The 23,066-nt window shown below is 36.3% G+C and overlaps 1 protein-coding gene across 1 annotated transcript; it reads right to left on the reverse strand.

Annotated features, from left to right (window-relative positions):
• Positions 1–1,200: 1,200 nt before the first annotated feature.
• Positions 1,201–10,676, reverse strand: AREG (amphiregulin). Its single transcript, XM_066280343.1, has 6 exons — positions 10,388–10,676; positions 9,095–9,322; positions 6,634–6,832; positions 5,771–5,926; positions 3,691–3,802; positions 1,201–1,416 (listed from the first exon to the last, which is right to left on the reverse strand). Exons 1-5 carry the CDS (start codon positions 10,446–10,448, stop codon positions 3,709–3,711), a joined length of 738 nt encoding a protein of 245 aa, XP_066136440.1. The 5' UTR covers positions 10,449–10,676; the 3' UTR covers positions 1,201–1,416; positions 3,691–3,708.
• Positions 10,677–23,066: the final 12,390 nt, after the last annotated feature.

Consider the following 23,066-nt stretch of genomic DNA (forward strand, 5'->3'; position numbering starts at 1 on the left):
TTGTTGAGTCTAAGGATCAGTGGCCCCAGATGGGCAGGGCATCACCCCTTTAAGGGACTTGCCAGGTAGATCCTGCTTGAGGCACATGCAGGAATCTGTCTCTCTGTCAGCCCCCTGACTCACACTTAATAATAATAATAATAATAATAATAATAATAATAATAAAAAGAAAAACAGCCATAGATACTGCAGACTGACAGCTGTTAGAGGGGAGGAGGTTGTGGGCTATGTGAAAAGGTGAGGGATCAAGCATAAAAGGGAAGGAAGGAAGAAAGAAAAAATCTACCCCAGATCATTTAACTAAAAAGCTCTAGAAAGGGAACCTGGACATGTAGTCATTTTAAACGCAAGTGACAATATGCAGGTGAAGCTGGGAAGCAATTGGTTAGATGATCAATGGACATGAATTTGGTGAATAGTATGCAAGAGACAGATGGAAGTGTCAATGCATCTTTCATTCATAAAATTCCATGAGATAACTGCTGTAATTATGTTTATTATTGGTTTATTTGCTCAAGATACTCCCAACATATTTTAAAGGTTGTTTTGCATGCAGGTAACTTAGCTTACTGGGCAGGAACTAGATTGAGTCATTCCATAACATTAACGTTCTTGAAAGAGCACTTACCACAAATACACATGCATTTGTTTAAAATGATGTAAGAAAATAGTAGCAAGGGGAGGAAAGGCAAGTGTGGGTTTTAGCTGCTTTATACATTCTTGCTATGATATTAAAGAAAGAAGTCAGAAATCTAAGTACTTCATGGTTCTCTTGAAATGCCACATTAGTAATAGTTAAACCTGTTATTGTCTCTTTTTTTGTGGTAATAGTGATAAGCAGTGGATTTTTTTAAAAAAATATGTGTTTACTGTAACAGAGAGGAAGCACCATATGTTGACTTTAGAGACTTTTGTAATTACCAGGAATAACGTGGAATAAAAATGGCTGGTTTGAGATATTGTATTTGTGAGAGAACTAAGTGACTCTAGTTTACAATTTTCCCATTAGAAGTGCTTTCTAAGAAAAAGAATATGTTTTGAAAATTAACATAAAACAGTTTAAAAAAGAAAAGGAAGAAAGTCTTTTTAAAATGACCACCTAAGTGTTGGGAGAAAAATACCCTAGAGTCTGGCAATCTCAACACTAATATTCAAACTCTCAATCTGTTTGATTAAAAAAGTTTAATGAACTGTAAAATAAATACACTTCCATTAAATATTAAATAAATTATTTACAACTTGAAAAAATACCTTTTCTCCATGCATCTTTATATACAGAAATAAGACAGCATAAAAAGTGACAATTGAAAGTTTAAAACCATCAGGACAAAAAAGTTCTGTTTTCTAATGATCCACTGAAAAAAGGAACTGACTCCATTCATAGTTGTGACTTGGCAGTGAGTCCGTTCTAATACCCTGTTCAAAAAGAAAATAAAGTGTTAAAAAGAAGCTCAATTCCAACATAGCTTTAAGAAAATGTCGAAGAATTAGAATTTCCTTTTTTGTTTTTTTTCAGGATGTCTTGCAAAAATGTCACAAGCTTTTCGAGACAAACCATCACTTTGACTAGAATCTCTCTCTCATACCCCTTTGGTTAAATGACTTAGGTAGAAACCTGCATGTGCTTAAACCTGTTTTGTCAAATCCTGCTTAATAAAAAAGCAACAGTCATGATAAATGATTTCCCTAACCAAATCTATGCAGTGGACATAATTAAAAACCAAGATTAAGTGGCTCAGTGTATTTATGTTATACAGTTAATTTAAGATAATTAGTATGGAGGATATAATAATAGTAGCTACCAGTTAATAGGCAGCCACTATGTGCCAGTATAGCATATTCCTTTTCCTAAAATCTTTGGGACTCATTTGGGGGAAGTAGAAGAAGGTAAAGGGTAAATGGTGATGAAAGAAGATGTGACTTTGAATGGTGAACACATAATACAATATACAGAAGACATATTATAGAATTATACACCTACCTGAAACCTATATAGTTTTATTAACCAAAGTCACCCCAATAAAGTCAATAAAAAAAGAAATCTCAATTACACTAAATAACCAAAAAAATCTACCCTTATTCATGTTGGTGGTTTTAGCTTTAGCATATTAAGCCCATACATTATGTTTTCATGCTACAAGTACCAAGTATAGAATTGGCATGAATCATAACTCATTTCATGAGTTATTGAACTAGCTTTTTAATAAAGCTCACAACATAATACCTGCACTTAAGCAATGCTAAATGTAATGGTTCTCCAAGCATTTAGAGTGTTAACTAAAAATGGAAATACTGATTCAGTCAATTTAGGATTTGGTTTAGGAATATGCATATTTAGTAAGCAGCTGAAGTAATTCTTACACACACTGAAGGAAGAAAATCAATGACTTAATGATGTGATATCTTTTCTGAATGTCTGAAGAGACAGAGTTCCTTCTGACTGACTCTTAAGTGTGTCCTTGCCTCCCTCTTCCTCTAAAAGTTTGCTTCATTAGCTGTTCACTTTGTTGTCAATCCAATCTCTCTCTCCATATTTTCTTACCTTCTCCCTACCAAAATGTTCAAGTCTTCCTTTCAAAAAAAATAAAAACTACAATATATACTCTAACCAAACTCTCTCAAATTTGTACCCTCTTCTCCTTTCCTTCTCCCTTTCTTTAAAAGGCTATTTATTCAACCTGCTGTCTCCATCTCACATTTGTAAGGAAAGCACTCAGACTTTGGCTACCCGTCATGTGAGCTCATCCTATCCCTTCAGCCTCATTTCCAACACCAATTCAAACTAGACTGCTGTTCACGTTTCTAAGACGATACAGTGAATCTCCCAGTATTCATCTTCTTTCATAACTGCTTGTCCCAATCTCGTTAGTCCCTTAAGGCTCACTTCCAACGCCACCCTATCCACTCTCTCCACTCTCTAAATGCATCCTACCTGACTCCTTCTACCCTTTACTGAAAACTCCTCGCATTACATTTTTTTAAATTAAACTTACTGGGTGGCACGGGTTAATAAAATTATGTAGGTTTAAGTGTATGCTTCTGTGCTACATCGTCTGTATATTGCATTGTGCGCCTACCAGCCAAAGTCAAGTCTTCTATCACCTTTTACCCTTTACTACCCCTCTCCAACTCCTTTCCCTCATACTGTTGCTGTTTATGTCTATGAGTTTTTATTCATTTGTTTCTCTTGTTTGTTCATTTGTTGTTTTCAGTTTTATATCCCACATAGGAGTGAAATCATATATAGTTCTTGACTTTTTCTGACAGTTCACTTAGCATGACAGTCTCAAGATCTGAAGATGAGGTACATACATACAATGGAATACTACTCAGCCATAAGAAAAGATGAAATACTCTCTTTTGCAACAGCCATTGGTTTCTTTCTTATGACACATATTTTAATTCACCTTGTGTTGTGCTTCCTCACCCTATTTTCTATCTACTAAATACTAATACCTTTGAGAAAGGGATTTGTGTCTCCCTCATCTTTATATCCCTTACAATACTAAGGACAGAGTCCTTTCTCAGTGTTGAATTCCATCTCATGCTCAAAGAATAGCACTTTAATGGAACCAATCTTCAGAGTGTATCCATAATTAAGAATGCTTATGTTCCTCATGTTTCTTAATAGATGCCGTATTTTTTAAAATTATAAGATATGATCTAAAGATACTATTTTAAAACACAAACCTGTAGTATTATCTTCATTTATGCTATGGCATGCGCATTTCCATTTTCTTGTCGAAGTTTCTTTTGTTCTTCAGCTTCTCCTTCATATTCCCTGAAGTATCGTTTTCGAAGCCTTCAGAGAACAAAATATTCTACCGTCATCAAAAGTTTTATTTATCCATACATTAACTGGGGTTTTCATGATTCTAGGGAATTCCTTTTGTGAGTCCTTATAGATCATCACACATTATACTTTACAACAAACCAAAACCTAAACCCAACTCTAAAATACTACCAATGTTCTTTTTAATGAGATGTTTATGGAGACTTTATATAAACGTATTTCCAGAGTACTAATATTTAAATAAATGCGCTTTAAGATTCAAACTTTCAGAAGGTATGGGACAAATCAAAACATGTTTTTGTTTTTCAAAACTAGCACAGTTGCCATGCACAAATGGAAGAAGACAGTGTAGTTTTACCATAGAAAAACTTTATGCTTGAACAAACCAATTTAAATTATTAGAATCTTTTTAAACAGGCTTATAAAACAAATTGGGTTTTACTTATTTCAAAATATAATAAATACTTACATCTATTTATTGCTATTTTCTATCAAAAAGCCTCAATGGTTTCCAAACATCTTGGTGGTGTAGAAACAATTCTATTTTTAGTATATCTTTAATTCACCCAGAAATGTTATTATTAAAATCATAAGATATTTTGCTGTGACGTTTGGGGAAAAAATCACTTCAGTATGAAGAAACAGCCATTGTGCTTAGGGTAGTATTTGTTATGTTTTTCATATACAAAAAGAGTATGGGAGAAAAATAGAAAAATCACTGCTTAGTTTTAAGAGTACCAACATGATAAAGTTTTTCCATGTTTTCCCAAAGGATTATTAAATATTTAAACTTGAATAATTACAGGCTTAAATAATTACTTCACAACATCTCTAAATGGCAACTGTTTTTCCCTTCTATGTCAAATAATAATGGTTTGTCTGAGGGTGTCTTTCCTAAACATATCTGCATATCTAACTTGAGGTACTAACAGATCAAAATCATTTCCAGGTTGTGAAAAACAAAATTTAAACCACAGATCAAACTTTAGGTGCATCATAGAACAGTTTTTCATGTGCCATTTTATCATTATCTGATCTGCATTTAAAATAATAGCAAAGAATGACAGAAGATAACCCCTTGTTTCCTGAATGGCAAGAGTGGTGGATCATGTATACAATCCAGTTGTTAAAGTAATTTACCAAGATCTAAAATTAGAATAATGAGTCTACTGCTTTTCCCAAGCTAGTAGTACATGAGTCATTATAGAGCCATTCACACCAACCCCCAACTTCCTTAATGCACTGACTTCAGTTTGACAGACAATGCCATTTTGACATGTCCACCGGTGTCTACAAGTTGGAACAGTCTAGTTCTAACATTCATAGGTCATGAAGTGAGGTACATGATCTGTTATTGTGAGCACAGGGAAGATGTACTGCAGGAGTGGAACAGTAATAGAATTGTCCCTGCTTCCTACGCCACATACCATAATACCATATGAAGGAAATGTGTTTCTTTTTATAATTGAGTTCTCATATTGCAGCTGATGATAACAAAATAAGCATAAGCTGTAAGTAAATTAGTACCATGCTATAAAATTCCTAATTTAGAATTTTGCATTCTAATAAAAGCAAAAGATGTATCTTTTCTTGGCTCTTGTTTTGAAGCTCTTTGTGATTTTTTAGTACCAAAGCAGTATCTCTGACAACCTACTGTGAACCAGGATTATATTAGCTTCCAGGAGGCTTGCTTAAGCTTAAGATATTCATAACGGATACTAACAGATTTAAAAGTAGCCATGAGTAGCTATATGACATGAAAGAAAATCATCAATTTTTAAGTTCAAAAAATTTCTAGATTTTGTGGAAAAGGCCACCATATTCTGTGATCTTTGTCAATAAAGCATAAAGATATGACCAAAAATAATGTACCAATGATAGAATAATTTATTTAAAATATGATAGTAGATTATGATAAAATACTGAAATGAACCTGGCATTATTTTTTGAGGGATTTTTAAGTCACATCATACTTACTGGATTGTTATGACAGCAGCAATAACGGTGAAGCTCACAGCTGAAACAAAAGCAGCTATAGCCGCTAACGTAATTTTTGATAAATCTCCGTCAACCATGCTGTGCGTCTTCATGGACTTTTCCCCACATCGTTCACCAAAGTAATCCTGATGACATCTGTAAACAACCCACATTCCAAAATTATAATAGCTTAAAAACATTCTATATGTTTTAGGCTTATTTTCCAGGTCATGGCCATTTAATTCTACTATTTTTTTTTTAAAAGTCATTCCTTACATTTATATTTCCAAATCATTAGACACAGAATGCATTTGAGCCAAAGATCTAGTCGTATAAGAACAAGTTGAGATTAGTTTGGGTGTGATTCGAGGAAGACACACCTTTTCATTCTTTGTGCTCCTTTTATGACCAACTGATGAGTTCAGTGACTTGTTATGCAGCTAACACATTCCACTATCATTTCATGTGCTAGCAGCTTTTGGGGGGGAAAGAATGGCAGAATAACACTATGTAAAAAGTACTTTTAGGTTCCTTTTTTAAAAAGAGGTTTTGTAAAATATACATTGTAAAATGATGGCTTATACCAAGGGTTAGCCAACTGGCAGATTTTGACAGTGTGACATTTGCCGGATTTAGGCCGTGTGTGAGCCAAAAATCATTTTTACATTTTTAAGTGGTTCCATTTTAATTTTTTATATAAGTAATCTTGACTCTGAAAGCCTAAAATATTTACTATCTGGTTCTTTAAGAAAATGTTTGCAGACCCTTGGTATATACATTGGAAGAATAAATGGTTTTCTGCAGCTAAGAGTTTCAGACATGGTGCAAGAAATACAGAGTTCTATGTAACCAGGAAAACTTACTTGCACGTGACTGCTTTCAGGTGCTCTAAATATTTGCATTCTCCGTGAATGCAGAAAGTTTGAAATCTTGCATCACATGGATTTTTCTTTTTGTTTTTTTTATTTTTTCTATTTTTGCCTCCTTTTTTCTTTCTTTTGGGTTTATCTGTAGTATTTTCATTTTCTGTTTTGTTTTCTTTGGGCTTAACTACCTGTTCAACTAAGAAAAGAAAGATTTATTGACAACTGACTCTCTTCATCTTGAATATCATTTTGAAGACTAGTGAGAAAGAAATCCTAACAGTGAGAGCTCATAAGAATAACAACCATATTTGTCTCATCATTTAACACAATTAATACACAATAATAGGGCAAAGAGAGTATCCATACTATGTGACACTTATACATCTGATAAAAAGCCTCTCATTTTCCCATTTCACTCTGTTTACTCTTAAAAAAGGTCAATGCCATTGATAAAGTGGGGCATGGATATATTAGTGGATTTTATTTTTTCATTTCACTCTAGTGCTATCACAATCAGGAATTAGTGAACATTCCCTGAGAGTGGAAAGAACTAAAACATATATTAGAGTACATTTTCTCCAACTTCCTGATTACAATGGGTTATAGTTAATCAATACCTTCCAGAAGGTACATTTCTGTACTCAATGTATTTGAAAAAAATAGAAATCCGGATATATTTATATTTCATGCTTCAGAGATTCATCTTAATGTCTCAGATCCACAGAAATGTCTGTTCAGTGTTATAGTTATGCTGAGTTTAGTTTACCCTCATGATAAATATAACAAGGAGGAGTTTTCATGTTAGAGCTGTATGTTTTGCTACACTAATACCTGAATAAGTTTATCTGAGCAAGTATTTAGCAAACATAGCTCAATGAAAAGCGGCAAATATCATCATGTCATAATCCTATTAGTCATAATGGTGCTGCAAGAGCCATTAAATAGAAAACATTAGAAACATAAGAAAGGGTAGAACATAGAACTCTGTGATTAAAGATACAATAAATAAATATTATAAATATTTTAGCAAGTTACTATACAACATTAACAATGATCAAATTAGAGTAATGTTTAATAAGTATAGTAGTTATGCAATTTTTATATTGAAAATTTCCCAATGATAAAAAGTACAAGTTAGAATATGTCCTCCAATAAATACATTTTAAATGTCTATTACTGCATTTTATCAGACATTTTACAAATTTTAGGTTTAATAGCACTTGAAAAAAGCTCAACCAACATTATCACTCTAGTACACAATTCATTGCAACTTTAACCACTAGTCATGTTCATCATTAACAATTTGGCTTTTCGAAATGTTAACAACTTGAACCATCTTTGAAAGAAGTTTCTAGAATCTTAATGGTCTAATATCATTTCTTCAAAACTGAGAAATATAAGTGGACCCCTTCTTTACCATACATAAAAATACAAGTTACAATGCAAGAGAATAAAATGGAGTGTTCACTAAAGCTTTTCCCATTTGTCATTTAAGCAGGTTCCATTTGTCCCTGTGATATCCCCTGCTCTCCTTCACTAGTTCTGGGATCCAGACAGAGGGAAAACCAAGGTCAGGAGAAGAGGCCTCATGTTCTGCTGCATAGTGGGTGATACTGAGATAGTTAGATCTGACTTACTGTGACTTTTTCTGCCCTCAAACTCCAAAGTAATATGAGGGTAATGAACAATACTTACCTTTTACTTTGGTACTCTCATTTTTAGCAAATGTTCTTTTTTAAAGATCAGATAATAGCAAAAGAGAAGGAAATGATGAGTCATTATTATTGAGCTCACAGATGAGATTTGGAGTTAAATTGGGATTTTAGCAATATAAAATCCATGCATATCTGTTTAATATTTCCAGAAGATATTATTATTACTACTAGTTTCTCAACAACTAGTACTTAAAGCTAAAGCCCAATTGCTCCTTTCCCATTCCTCCCTCTGTTCCCTGACTTGTGTTGGAATGCAGTTACTGAGGGAAAAGTGGTGGTGGGAGTGGATACAAAAGCTGAGAAACGGAGCAGACTGGCCTGATGGGTGTCTCGTCTGTCTCTCAGAGGGGCAGTCATGAGGCACAGTGGGAAAGAGCATAGTATCTGGAGTCAGGCAGATTGGAGTTCTCCTTCTGGCTCATCTGCCTCCTGGCTGTGGAACCCTGGGCAGAACACAACTTTTCAAGCTTCAATAATCACATCTGTGAAATATTTCCTATTTCTTAGAGTTGTTGTGAAGATTAGACATAACAGACAAAACATTCATTAGACATAAAGACATATTGTTGTGCCCACATATAAGTCTTTCCATCTCAATTTGAAGGTTATCTAGCAGGATATACAACAGACATACATACCAGAAAGCCACTGGGAGATTCAGGGAGCGGCTTTTCTTTTGAATTAGCTTTGCTCATACAAACACACATCGCATAGGCTATATTTTTGCCTTATCCTCTACTCACCTCTGACTGAATCATCTACAATATAGCCAGATATTTGTGGTTCAATTTCATACTCTTCTGCATAGTCATAGTCAATCCCTGAGGACAGTTCGCTATCAGAGGGCGTCTCACTCATAAGGGAAATCTCACTTCTTAAAGTCGCTTCAAATCCATCAGCACTGTGGTCCCCAGAGAACAGTTCCCCTTTCCCAGAGTCGTCACTGCTGTCCGATCCAGCAGCATAATGGGCTATGGGAGAAAGAACAAGGGAAGAAAAGTAAAGCAGAATGCCTTTCTCACCAGTCAGCTGTGTTCAGGAGAAATGTTGATCTTCTGATATCAAAGCAGTTATTGCACATGTGCCATTGTGATTGAGTCACTTATGAAAGCAACTTCACGTTTTGCCAACAAGCCAAGTCAGCTGTTCCAATTACAGAGCTCCTTTCATCAAGGTTTTCTTTTCCACAGATAGTCTACATTAATTTCCACATCAAAAAAAGACAAAACAAAACAAAACACTGCCAAGTAGGCAAAGTAATCTAATATAGATAATTACTTAACAGGTATTGTCTAAACGTTCCCATTTCTTCACATACCAAATGCATTTGTGTTGCTAAAAAGCCACCTCTCCAATTATACCTAGAACCATACACAGGTTCTAGATATAAATATCAGATTTCCTTAACACGTGCTCCCATTTTTAAAAAGACTGTGTACATTAAATGTGAAAAGTAATATAAACGATAGTTGGTAATGGTTCTTATTGTCATTGTTTTTTATTGTTTCTGAGAAAAAAACAAAAAAACAAAAACAACTACTGGGAACCAGTAAGGTTTGGGACCCAGAGTTTCAAGCCCTGTTTTTTATCTTTTAGATGTCAATAAAACAGTCGTGTTTTTTAACGTCAACCTGGGAAGACGCGAGGTCCCAGTCTAGGAAGGTAAAAACAAAATCACTAGACAGAAGAGAATTTGAGCAGAAGGCAGCACTCCTGGGTCAAGGACTTAACGACTCTAAGATCTGCGCAAATCCCTTCACGTCTCTGGACCTCGGCTGCTCTACCTGTAAAGCGAAGGGTTTGGATCACAGGATCTCAGGTCTCCTCTGCTGAACTAAAGTAAAGCACGCGGTTCTCCGGCGGGCACCCTCTTCCCGGCCGGCCCGGCTGGGACACCTGCCTGCCTCTTCTCTCTTCCTCCCGGGCAGTAACCCGAGGGAGAGAGCCACCGCGCGCACCTCCCGCGGGACAGGGATGCGACCGCTCTGGCCGGCAGGGGGAGCAGCCCCCGGCGGCCCGGAGGCGGCCGTGCTCACCTGAGCCGAGGATCAGCAGCGACAGCACCACGGGCGCCGGCGGCAGCAGCGGGGCTCTCATTGGTCCCTCGGCGCGGCGGCGGCGCGGTCTCGGGGGCCACTCGAAGCGGAGCTGCGCTGGAGGGAGCGGCGGGCGGGCGGAGGGCGGACTGGAACACAGCGGGGTCTGCGGGACGAGGGCGAGTGAGCGGCTGTGCTCGCCCGCCCCGCCGGGCTCGGGCGCTGCGTGCAGCGCCGGGAGCTGGCGTCGGGTCCTGTGCGTTCCGACTCGGGCGCCCGCACGAGGTGTGCGAACCTTCCGGAGGCGCAGCGCTCACCTGCCGCTTTATAGGTCGGGCGGGGACGAGGCATCACCGTGACGTCGCGGCCGCCTCCGTGGGTGGAGGCGGCCGCCGCCCCAGAAGAGGTTACTACCCCAAAACCACACACGGATGGCAGGCACCCGCCTACCTCGAGCGCAGAAAGCCACTGGCAGGAAATGGAAATTAAAACCCTAGCTGCGAGCTGAAAGGACACCAGCTTCACAGTTGAAGGCGAGAATGGAGTTTGGGACCTAGTAGCAGACAAAGTCCTAGTTTCTCAAACTCTGAAAAAAATCTCTGTATATACTTTGGTTGATTTTAATATTACAGATTAGGATTAATGGGAAGACTTACATAGTAAGATGTAGAAGTACTTTAAGACCAAGAATGACTTAATGATAGCCCAATGTCTTTAACAAGGATAAATGAAATTCATTAAATGACCAGAGACAGCACACCTCCTTGGGAGGAGCTGCTTTATAAGTGATGGGCTATACCTCAACCAAGGGCTGTTTCCCACCCACAGCTATGAAGTGGCCAGAATTTTAAACCACCTCCATTCTCATTTCTTTAGATGGCCCAAGGCACTCATCAAAATTAACATTTATTAACCATTTATTATTGCCAAAGTATACACTTAAGATATCGAGCTATCGGCCCTGGCCGGTTGGCTCAGCGGTAGAGCGTCGGCCTGGCGTGCAGAAGTCCCGGGTTTGATTCCCGGCCAGGGCACACAGGAGAAGCACCCATCTGCTTCTCCACCCCTCCCCCTCTCCTTCCTCTCTGTCTCTCTCTTCCCCTCCCGCAGCCAAGGCTCCATTGGAGCAAAGATGGCCTGGGCGCTGGGGATGGCTCCTTGGCCTCTGCCCCAGGCGCTAGAGTGGCTCTGGTCGCGGCAGAGCGACGCCCCAGAGGGGCAGAGCATCGCCCCCTGGTGGGCAGAGCATCGCCCCTGGTGGGCGTGCCCGGTGGATCCCGGTAGGGTGCATGCGGGAGTCTGCCTGACTGTCTCTCCCCGTTTCCAGCTTCAGAAAAATACAAAAAAAAAAAAAAAAAAAAGAAAGAAAGAAAAAGAAAAGATATCGAGCTATCTCACTCAATAACTTTGTGAGGTATTATCTTTCCTAGTTCACAAGGAGGACAAATGGCAGCTTTACAATCAAGGAGGGTTTTACACTACTACTACTGGTCATGGCAGAAGCCAGATAGATTTAAATTCAAGTTCATCTGACTCTAAACTCTCTATCTACTCTGATAAAGTAATCTAAACTAAACTGATCTTTGAAAAGAGAGTTTCTGGAGAGAACAATACTTCCATAAAGGAATAATCTCTAGTGGTCTCATATTGGCATTTGGATGAAGGGTGGTGTCTAAAACTGTGCCTTTCAAAACTCAAGATAAAAGAACCAGCTTTAAAGGGCCATATGGAAACTCGTAGGGCATTTAATCATGAGTGGTAGATAAAATGTAGAAGAGGGAGGTGCTTAATTTGACTAACCTTGGTGTAGAAACAACCCCCAGAACTGGATTTTTCTTGACTTGAAGAAGAGAAAAAAAAGCGCTGTTTTAAGTGTTTCCTTGTCCTGAAGCTATCTATCACTTCCCTGATTGTTCCAGTAAAGCAGGCTTTCTAGCAATGTGGGTCACAGAGCATGTGTCCTTATTCTGAGAAACTTTTAAAGCTACTTTTTTAATGGCATATCATACTGAGTAGGCTAAATAAAGACCACATACATTTAGTAGGATAAAATAAACGGTCATGACTCATACCATCTTTCCTATTCAACATTTGTTGAGAGGATATTTTGTGAAATTCATATATATATATATATATATATATATATATATATGGAGTGGGGAACAGTATAGACCAGTTCCCTGCTGTCCAAGAGTTTAGTCTAGTGTGGGCCAGATAGAAAAGTAATCCTGTCATTTCAGATAATAGGATTCAGAGTCCAATGGAAAACAAGGATACAGTTCACTTTCGCCCATGCATGCCACAGGAAGCTTTGCAGAAAGATGAAGAGGCCGTTCAATGGTCCTCCCACAGAAAATTTAAATAGAAAGAATACCTGATGATGAGCTATGGCCCAGAATGGAAAATAAGACTAGAAAGCTGGCATAGCCCATTTGAGGGCAAAGCAGGGACTTGCAATGTCATCTGTTTTGGCAAATGAGGCAGTTGTGATTCAGAGAGATTCAGAGCCTGCCCACAGATTTCAGAAGATGGTAGAGATTTTGTTTAGAGTTCAGACTGTCAGCCTACATTTTGGTACCTTTCTGCTCTCATAGATTTTCCTTTTTTTATGGTGTTATTCCCTGATCTATTCTTTTAATTATTTTATTTTATTTTTTAAGTGAAAGAAAGGGAGATAGACTGCTGCATGTCCCAGCAACCCCCATCTGGGACCAATGCTCAAATTAACCAAGCTATCTTCATTGCCCTCAAACCAATTTAGCCACTGGCTACAAGAGGGGGAGGGAGAGGAAGACGGAGAGAAGCAGGTGGTTGTTTCTCATGTGTGCCCTGACTGAGAATCGAACCTGGGACATCTGCAAGATAGGCTGATGCTCCATCCACTAAGCAAACCAAGCAAACTGGCCAGGGTCATGTTCTTCCTTTTTCTTAGAATGCTTTGTTCTTACAAAGGTGAAAGCAAGTTGTGCATATTTGTCATCAGAAATGTTTTAGTTTGAAGTGAAAGTGGCCTCTTTACATTGCAGATTTCATTGTCTTTTTCCAAGTAGAAATTTAGAGGATGGTAACTTACATTTGTGTGGAATATAACACAGCATCATAGAATTACAATGACTAGTGCCAAGTATGAGTTTTAGGTCAACCAATTGGATTTTTATACACAAATTCCATCACATACTGTAACAATATTTGGAAGACTCAGATTCCTCATCTGAACATAGTAATAAAGATACCTACCTGTTGCTAAGCAGATAAAATGAGATAAGATACATAAACAGGCAGCATAGACCCTAGCATTTAATGAATGCTCAAGGAATGCTTAACTATTATTACTAACGATGACATTATGATAGTTACATTATATCACATTAAAAATTAAGAAACCCTTATAAATGGAGATACTTACAAAGCAAGTGAAATAATCTCCTTCAGTATTTTCAAGCCATGAACTTTGTACCTACTTCATATGAAGACTAACCATTTTGAACATTTTATGGTGCATTATAGGGTAATATGGAGCATCATAATTGAATCACAGTGGCATCACCATTTGATGACTCATGGCATTCTGGAATATATGTATGAGAAGGGAACCAATTGCATGTGTGGGATTCTTTACATTCTACATATTAAGCTGAGGCAAAGAGGAACAATTTCAATAAAGTCAAGTAGCAAAGCAACTCTTCTTTATCCTGGTAACTTGATGGTTCCCTCACCTGGTATGAGGTTAAGGGCAAATGCTCCTAGTCAACCATTTATTTTGGTGCCTAGTGTCTGGATCCTGATAATATTCTGTACATATAGTAGAAACAAAATCAGTTTGATTATTCTAAAAGCTGTGCTATAAAACCTAAATATGATGCTGTGTTTGTTCATATTATTGATAATGAGTTTTTATGGATTCTGCCAGGGTTTGAGCAAGTATTAATTACATCATGGCCATTTTTATGAGTCAAAACCTGAACCCTCAAAACTAAAATGAAGACATTTTCTCATGTATAAGTAACATTTTCTATATTATTAGCAAAGGCTTTAGCTCCATTTAAATGTCTATAATTTTCTATTTTTTCACCTTAAAGTTTATCCATGCTAAAGAATATGATTTATAGTTTTACAAGAGTCCTACATGAACCACGTTGTTGGGTACCTTGACATGCTTGTAAAATAAAATTATTTGCCCTTTATAATCTTACCATGATGACTTTTGCAGAAGAAAGACTAACAGGGCTGAAGACAGTAGATGATCTGATAGGAAAGAAACTAAGAAAATACAAGATACAATTAAGTACATTTACATACACACAAAATAAACCCTCTAGGTAATCTATCTACTCAACAAACATTTAGAGAACTAGCCACTCTTCTAGACACTGGGGATAGAACTTTGAAAACTCATAATGTTCTTGTTTTTAAGGACTTTATATTTTATTAAAAGGGGAAACACAAAACAAGCAAGGAACAACACATGAAATAATTTTCAGTAGTAAGAAGTGTTAAAAAAGTAAAATATGTGATATAGAGTACTTGGGATGGTGGAGAAAGATCATAAAAACAAATGCAAGATAGCTTTTACACTTACGTGATTCACAGGATAAATAGATGGCAGGATAAAGCAGTGTGGAAGAGGAAAATATACATAGACAGGAGTGAGAAATAGAAATAGGCACCTACAGCCCTGGCCGGTTGGCTCAGCGGTAGAGCGTCGGCCTAGCGTGCGGAGGACCTGGGTTCGATTCCCGGCCAGGGCACATAGGAGAAGCGCCCATTTGCTTCTCCACCCCTCCGCCACGCTTTCCTCTCTGTCTCTCTCTTCCCCTCCCTCAGCCAAGGCTCCATTGGAGCAAAGATGGCCCGGGCGCTGGGCATGGCTCTGTGGCCTCTGCCTCAGGTGCTAGAGTGGCTCTGGTCGCAACATGGCGACGCCCAGGATGGGCAGAGCACCGCCCCTGGTGGGTGTGCCGGGTGGATCCCGGTCGGGCGCATGCGGGAGTCTGTCTGACTGTCTCTCCCTGTTTCCAGCTTCAGAAAAATGAAAGAAAAAAAAAAGATTATCATTTTTTGCAGATGATATGATCCTATACATCGAAAACCCCAAAGAATCCACAAAAAGACTACTAGAAACAATAAGCCAATACAGTAAGGTCGCAGGATACAAAATTAACATTCAGAAGTCAATAGCCTTTCTATATGCCAACAATGAAACAACTGAGAAGGAACTCAAAAGAATAATCCCCTTCACGATTGCAACAAAAAAAATAAAATACTTAGGAATAAACATAACAAAAAATGTAAAGGACTTATATAATGAAAACTATAAACCATTGTTAAGGGAAATTGAAAAAGATATAATGAGATGGAAGAATATACCTTGTTCTTGGCTAGGAAGAATAAATATAATCAAGATGGCTATATTACCCAAAGCAATATACAAATTCAATGCAATTCCCATCAAACTTCCAATGACATTTTTTAAAGAAATAGAGCAAAAAAATCATCAGATTTATATGGAACTATAAAAAACCCCGAATAGCCAAAGCAATCCTAAAGAAAAAGAATGAAGCTGGGGGCATTACAATACCTGACTTCAAACTCTATTATAGGGCCACGACAATCAAAACAGCATGGTATTGGCAGAAAAATAGACACTCAGACCAATGGAACAGAATAGAAAGTCCAGAAATAAAACCACATATATATAGTCAAATAATTTTTGATAAAGGGGCCAACAACACACAATGGAGAAAAGAAAGCCCCTTCAATAAATGGTGCTGGGAAAACTGGAAAGCCACATGCAAAAGAATGAAACTGGACTACAGTCTCTCCCCCTGTACTAAAATTAACTCAAAATGGATCAAAGATCTAAACATAAGACCTGAAACAATTAAGTACATAGAAGAAGACATAGGTACTCAACTCATGGACCTGGGTTTTAAAGAGCATTTTATGAATTTGACTCCAATGGCAAGAGAAGTGAAGGCAAAAATTAATGAATGGGACTACATCAGACTAAGAAGTTTTTGCTCAGCAAGAGAAACTGATAACAAAATAAACAGAAAGCCAACTAAATGGGAAATGATATTTTCAAACAACAGCTCAGATAAGGGCCTAATATCCAAAATATACAAAGAACTCATAAAACTCAACAACAAACAAACAAACAATCCCATAAAAAAATGGGAAGAGGATATGAACAGACACTTCTCCCAGGAAGAAATACAAATGGCCAACAGATATATGAAAAGATGCTCATCTTCTTTAGCTATTAGAGAAATGCAAATCAAAACAGCAATGAGATACCTCCTCACACCTGTTTGATTAGCTATTATTAGCAAGACAGGTAATAGCAAATGTTGGAGAGGCTGTGGAGAAAAAGGAACCCTCATACACTGTTGGTGGGAATGTAAAGTAGTACAACCATTATGGAAGAAAGTATGGTGGTTCCTCAAAAAACTGAAAATAGAACTACCTTATGACCCAACAATCCCTCTACTGGGTATATACCCCAAAAACTCAGAAACATTGATACGTAAAGACACATGCAGCCCCATGTTTATTGCAGCATTGTTCACAGTGGCCAGGACATGGAAACAACCAAAAAGCCCGTCAATAGATGACTGGATAAAGAAGATGTGGCACATATACACTATGGAATACTACTCAGCCATAAGAAATGATGACATCAGAACATTTACAGCAAAATGGTGGGATCTAGATAACATGATACGAAGCGAAATAAGTAAATCAGAAAAAACCAGGAACTGCATTATTCCATACGTAGGTGGGACATAAAAGTGAAACTAAGAGACATTGATAAGAGTGTGGTGGTTACGGGGGGGAGGGGGAAATGGGAGAGGGAAAGGGGTAGGGGGAGGGGCACAAAGAAAACAAGATAGAAGGTGACAGAGGACAATCTGACTTTGGGTGACGGGTATGCATCATAATTGAACGACAAGATACCCTGGTCTTGTTATCTTTGAATATATGTATCCTGATTTATTGATGTCACCCCATTAAAAAAATAAAATTATTTAAAAAAAAAAAAGAAAAAAAAAAGAAATAGGCACCTACAAGAAGAATGAGGGATGCTGAACAGACAGAAGCCTTGAACTGGGCCTCAAAAAGGTGGAAGATTTTAGGAGATTGTAGAAGAATTCATTTCACTGTTTCTCAAATATTCCCTACTGGCACAGCTAGGCAAAAGGTCTCTTTAGCTGACCAAAGGTAAGCTCATCTCAGTCACTGGAGAACTTTTACAAAATGTACTCTATTCTCTTCAGTCGATTGGTAGATTTTGTGTGGGGTCTGGGTCTATATCTTTTTTAAAGAACTTTTAAGAAAATTCTGATGTGCGCCTCTGATTAAAATCTGTTCCACTAGGGGATACAAAGATAAAAAAAATGTTTAGGTAAGTTCAGAGAGATTGTAAACTGATGGGACTGCACATTTATGTAGGGTAATGTTTGGTTGGCAATGTGAAAGGTGGAGAAATGAATTGCAGTGGGAAGTAGGGGAGTTGTGCATTGAAAACACTTACTTTACCTCTAAGAAACTCATGTTTCAAACTGATTCAAATACTGTTCCTTTTAATAGGGAACTACTTTAGTGTACTAAAAATATGTCTGGAAAAAAAAAAGCCACTTTGTACTAAGTTTTTCAGGAACCAATTTGTCACCTAAGTGGAAGAAGAACTGAATTATTGCGGAAGCTACCTAACTCTATTCTGAAGGCAAAGCCAGAAACAGGATGTCTGCAGCCATCAGACTCTGAACTAGGAAGCATGCCAAATTTTAGTAGACTATTAATTCTTTATAAATTTAGGATTTCAGGATAAGATTTGGTATTTCATTATTTTAGAAAAATAATATATTGAAATTAGGTAGTTGAAATAATGTCTTATGAAAGGTTTTTATTAGTTGTAGTCATTAGTTATGCCCTTGATTTTTAAATTATTTCCAGGAAACAATTTATATGCACTTAACTTTTCTTTAATGCATTTCTACTTTCCTTATTATTCTTTTTTTTTGTATTTTATTTTCATTTTATCACTCTGGTTATCCCATATTTAAATGTTGTATAGACCACTTGTTCATAGTTGCTGAACTTTTGAGTAACTCTTGTTACTTACAAATGGAAAACATATTCATACCTCTAAGAATTATATGATCCTATTAATAATAATTCATGTTTGATGTTTCTGTTATGAGTTTAGATAGTCTCTTCACACATTCATACATTTATAGCCAAACTAGTCTATATTATATATAATTGTGTTGCATTTTCTCATGAGCACAAAAACTTTTGTTTCCAAGTTCAATAACAGTAACAGCTTTTGATATATAATTAGTAAAGAAATTATTAAGTTTTGTAAAGACCACTCCTGTACAGTGGGTCATATGCAAGGACAGGTTAAACCTCAAAGAAACTAGCCTTTGTATGTCCCATACCTCCCTAACCTTTCTGAATATGTGAGTTGAAATTATGTGGCAGAATAAGAGAAAGTATTTGTTAATTACTATGAAAAAGTAAACACATGTAGAACTCACAGAGAAAAGAAAATTGAAAATATAGTTATACATTTTAGAATATCAAATTTGTTACTCAGTATTTTTCCTAAATTCTTTTTAATCCTGTATTTATATACTCCCAAATGAATTTGCCATTTGCAGAAGATGTAATTTCAGTCTTAGATAATTTTCCTTCCATAGGAATCCCAAAAGTCATTAATTATCATCAATTCTCAGCATAAATGTATTTTTAATTTATTTTTCAATTAGAGTTAGCACACAATATTATAATAGTGCAGGTGTGAAAAATAGTGGTTAGACATTCATATACCTTTTGAAGTGATTGCTCCAATAAGTAAAAGTACACCTTTGGAAAAAGTCAAATAGCTTGCATTTTTACAAATTATTTTAATTGCTAGATAGAGAAGGCTATAATAACATACAAATTCAGTGTTAAATTTTGTGTTTTTAAATACTCCTAATTTGGATATTTGAAAGTATGTCTATACTGATTTTAAAATATGCTTTATTTTTATTTTCCTTACAGTGATAATTACAATCTGCACAAAATGACTAGTTTCAGTGGGATTTTTCTGGGAAAGATTAAAAGTGTATCTCTATTTCTATGTTCATGGATTTTGGGGCCAACTACACACACAAGAGGAAAGAAAAAAAGAATAGTATAAGAGCAAGTCTACATTTTTAAAGAATCTATTATTTTTAAGATTAAAACAAGAAAAGAAAAAAGGATTACACAGATGTATATTTATTAACATTTTACAAATATACCTATTATGTAAAAAATTAACAAAACAAGGTGTACTTTTAATAATATATTCACAAATATTAATGTATATATATATAAATATGCATGGGCACATTTACATGCATAGACATTTTGAAAGCATATATAAAAATGTTAATAATCTTTACCTTTGGTTGAGGAAATAACTACTTATCTATCCCAATATGTGTACAAAAATCATGTATTTTATATTTTAAGTTAAAAATATAATCTAGGAAAAAAGATTATTTCCCAAGCAAACTTATTTGACTTTTTTTTAATGTTTGAAATGTTTTTATTTTTTAAATTAAAACAGAGTTAATATACGGTATTATATTAGTTTTAGGTATTCAACATAGTATTTAACATTTATATACCTAAGTGATCATCATGATGTCTAGTCATCATCTGACACTATACAGAATTATTACAATAATATAGACTATATTCCCTGTGCCATACATTACATCTTCATGACTTACTGATTTTATAAATGGAAATTTGTACATTTTATTACTTTTCACCTTTTCTGCCCTTTGCCTTACTCCCTTACCATCTGGTAGCCATCAGTTTCTTCTGTGTGTCTGTGAGTCTGTTTCTGTTTAGTATTTTTGTTTGTTTTGTTATTTATATTCCACATCTATATAAAATCAGACAGTATTAGTCTTTATCTACCTGACTTACACATTTAACATAAAACCCTCTGGATCCATCCACATTGTCACAAATGGCAAGATTTTATTTTTTATGGTTGAGTAATCTTCCATTGTATACCTGTGCCACATCTTTGTCAATTCATCTATTGATGGACACTTAGGTTGTTCCAATATTGCGTCTATTGTAAATAATACTGCAACAAACATAAGGGTGCTTATTTCTTTTCAAATTAAGAATGGTGTTTTCCATTTCTTATGGACCAAGATGTAAAACTCTTGTGTCATAGGGCATATGGTAGCTCAATACTTAATTTTTTGAGGAACCTCCATAGTGGTTGTACCAATTTGAAAACCCACCAACAGTACACAATAGTTCTCTCTTATGATTTTGTAATCAAGTACATCTGATTTTCCAATGAGGATGTCAATTTTAAAAGAAAATGACCACTTGAACTGTCTGCTTTCCCCGACCCTTTCGTACGCTTGTAAGATTGCTCCCACATCTGTGCTATCCCTTGCCATGTGGTATAGCAAGGAATAGAAAGTAAGGTGATTAAGGCTGTAGCATCTGAGGTTGGGCATATTGGATTTTAGTTCAGCTTTCCCCCTTACCAACCAAGGTAAATTATTAAATGCTTTGTGGCTCTAGTTTTCTCATCTCTAAAAAAAGAGATGATGATAATAACAATACCTAAGTCATTGGGTCTGTGTGAGGTGTAAATGTGATAATGTATGTATTTAATATAACACTTGGAATAGTACCTGATCTTTCATAATTATTCAAAATATCTTAAGTATTTGTTATTATTGTTAGTATTTAGACCAATGAGAAAAGTATTAGGGATTACAGTGAAAATTTTCTCAGTGAATATGTGTGGATAGGGATGAATAAATATCATTATAACTGATTTTCTAACTTGAAAATCTCTGTTTACTGTGACAAAGAAGCCTGTAAGTATTCAAATATTTTTAGAATGATGAAGACCACAGAATAAGCCCTGTTATCTAGGTCTTGTTTCAAATAGCTTGCACTGCTGATTTAAGAGATATGACATTTCCAGGGCATTTTTTGTTTTTAAATATCTAAGCTCGAAAAGAAGGTTCCTTTTCTCACTTTTCTTTAGCTGTGTGACATTTTCCTTTCATGTGATGTCATTATACCAAAATTTCCTATAGAATCAGGCCATTTTTGCTGTGAATACATTGTTAGTGAAATTTCTTTTCACCAAAAACTAACCCAATTGACATGAAAGTAAAGGGGAAAGCTATTTTTTCAATACTAACTACCATATCAATAACTTTGTCATAAATTATACTCAATATTCATTCTTACCTCTTTCTCTAACAACAGAATCCTGATATTATTCAGACTGGCAATATGCCCAGCTAAAATATAGTATTTCCTGGTGTCGTCAAAGATAAGTATGACCATGTAACTAAGTTCTGCCATTGAGGTCTAGTGAATTTAAGCAGAAGTGATGAGTAGGATTTCTTGAAGGGAGCTTATGAAGGTGGGAGCCACAGTGTTATTGTATTTCTCCCTTGACTCCTTTGTTGGTCCTGGTCCTGAAATATGGACACTTGATGCATCTCCAGAATTCACGCTGGACTCGATCCTGTGCAAGAACGGCAGCTGTCATACCATCCTTGTACTCTCTACCTTCAGAATTCTTTTACATAAAAGAGAAATTTTTTTATCTTGTTTAAGCCACTACTGTTTTAAGTTTTCTGATCTATGCAGCTGAACCCCATATGAAATGATTTGGTAAGAATACACTCTGTTATATTCATTACACTCTTCTTTTCTATGTCAGTGCCTTCCAGTCAAAATCACCATCAGGAACACAGCTGAACACATTGCAATGAGGAAGAAAGTGTGGTTCCCACCACTGGTACTCAGTGAAAAATAGTGTAGAGTACCAGAAAGGACATAGAAGATCTGAGCTTATGTTAGGTGATTTAGGTGAGCGTTGAAAGAACAACATTTTCCTCTGGATCAGATGCTGTAAGGAAGTGGGCATAACTCTATAATTATTTTAATAAATCTTCTCTAAAAGGAGAGAGAGGCTAGAGCTGTACCTGTTAAAGAATCAACAGTCACCTGTAGTAGTCAGAACAGGAGGATGTTTGGTCACTGTTATGCCTTGGATAATGTTCATATTTTGTCTGTGTTCAGACATGATTATGAAATGGTCTTTGGCCGTAATCCATCATGGTTCTGCAGTGACCTTGTTGAATGTTGATGTTTTGGAAAATTGTTGATGTTCAAGGCCACGATAATAGTAGTAGACCAGTTCCGGTATGTCAGATGCTGTTTTTTGCTCTCTCACTTACAACAATGTTTGGTACAGGATAGGGTCTCAGTTAATGTTGGTTGAATGAATGAACAAACTAGCCAGTGTTTAGTGAACAAATAAAGAACATACAGTTACTGTTTATTTCACAATTGCTAAAGTGAACCTTAAATAAATTTCTATCATTTTTAAAAATATTTTTTTCACATTAAAAACTGTGTAGTGATTAGGTTAAAATGATTATCAAACTTAAGTGAGATATTTAAAAAGCTACTGATAATGATATTTAACTATATAGGGGCAGGAAATATATTCTCTTTATCTGTTCATGACCTTTAATTCCTAACACAATCTTATGTATATTAGGTGATCTTAGTAAAGAATAATATTTATCATTGTATAAAGGTCCTGTGAAATCTGTTGTGTTTTTTCTATAGTTAA

This window comes from Saccopteryx bilineata, chromosome 5 (genome assembly GCF_036850765.1).
Source record: "Saccopteryx bilineata isolate mSacBil1 chromosome 5, mSacBil1_pri_phased_curated, whole genome shotgun sequence".
Lineage (NCBI taxonomy): Eukaryota > Metazoa > Chordata > Mammalia > Chiroptera > Emballonuridae > Saccopteryx > Saccopteryx bilineata.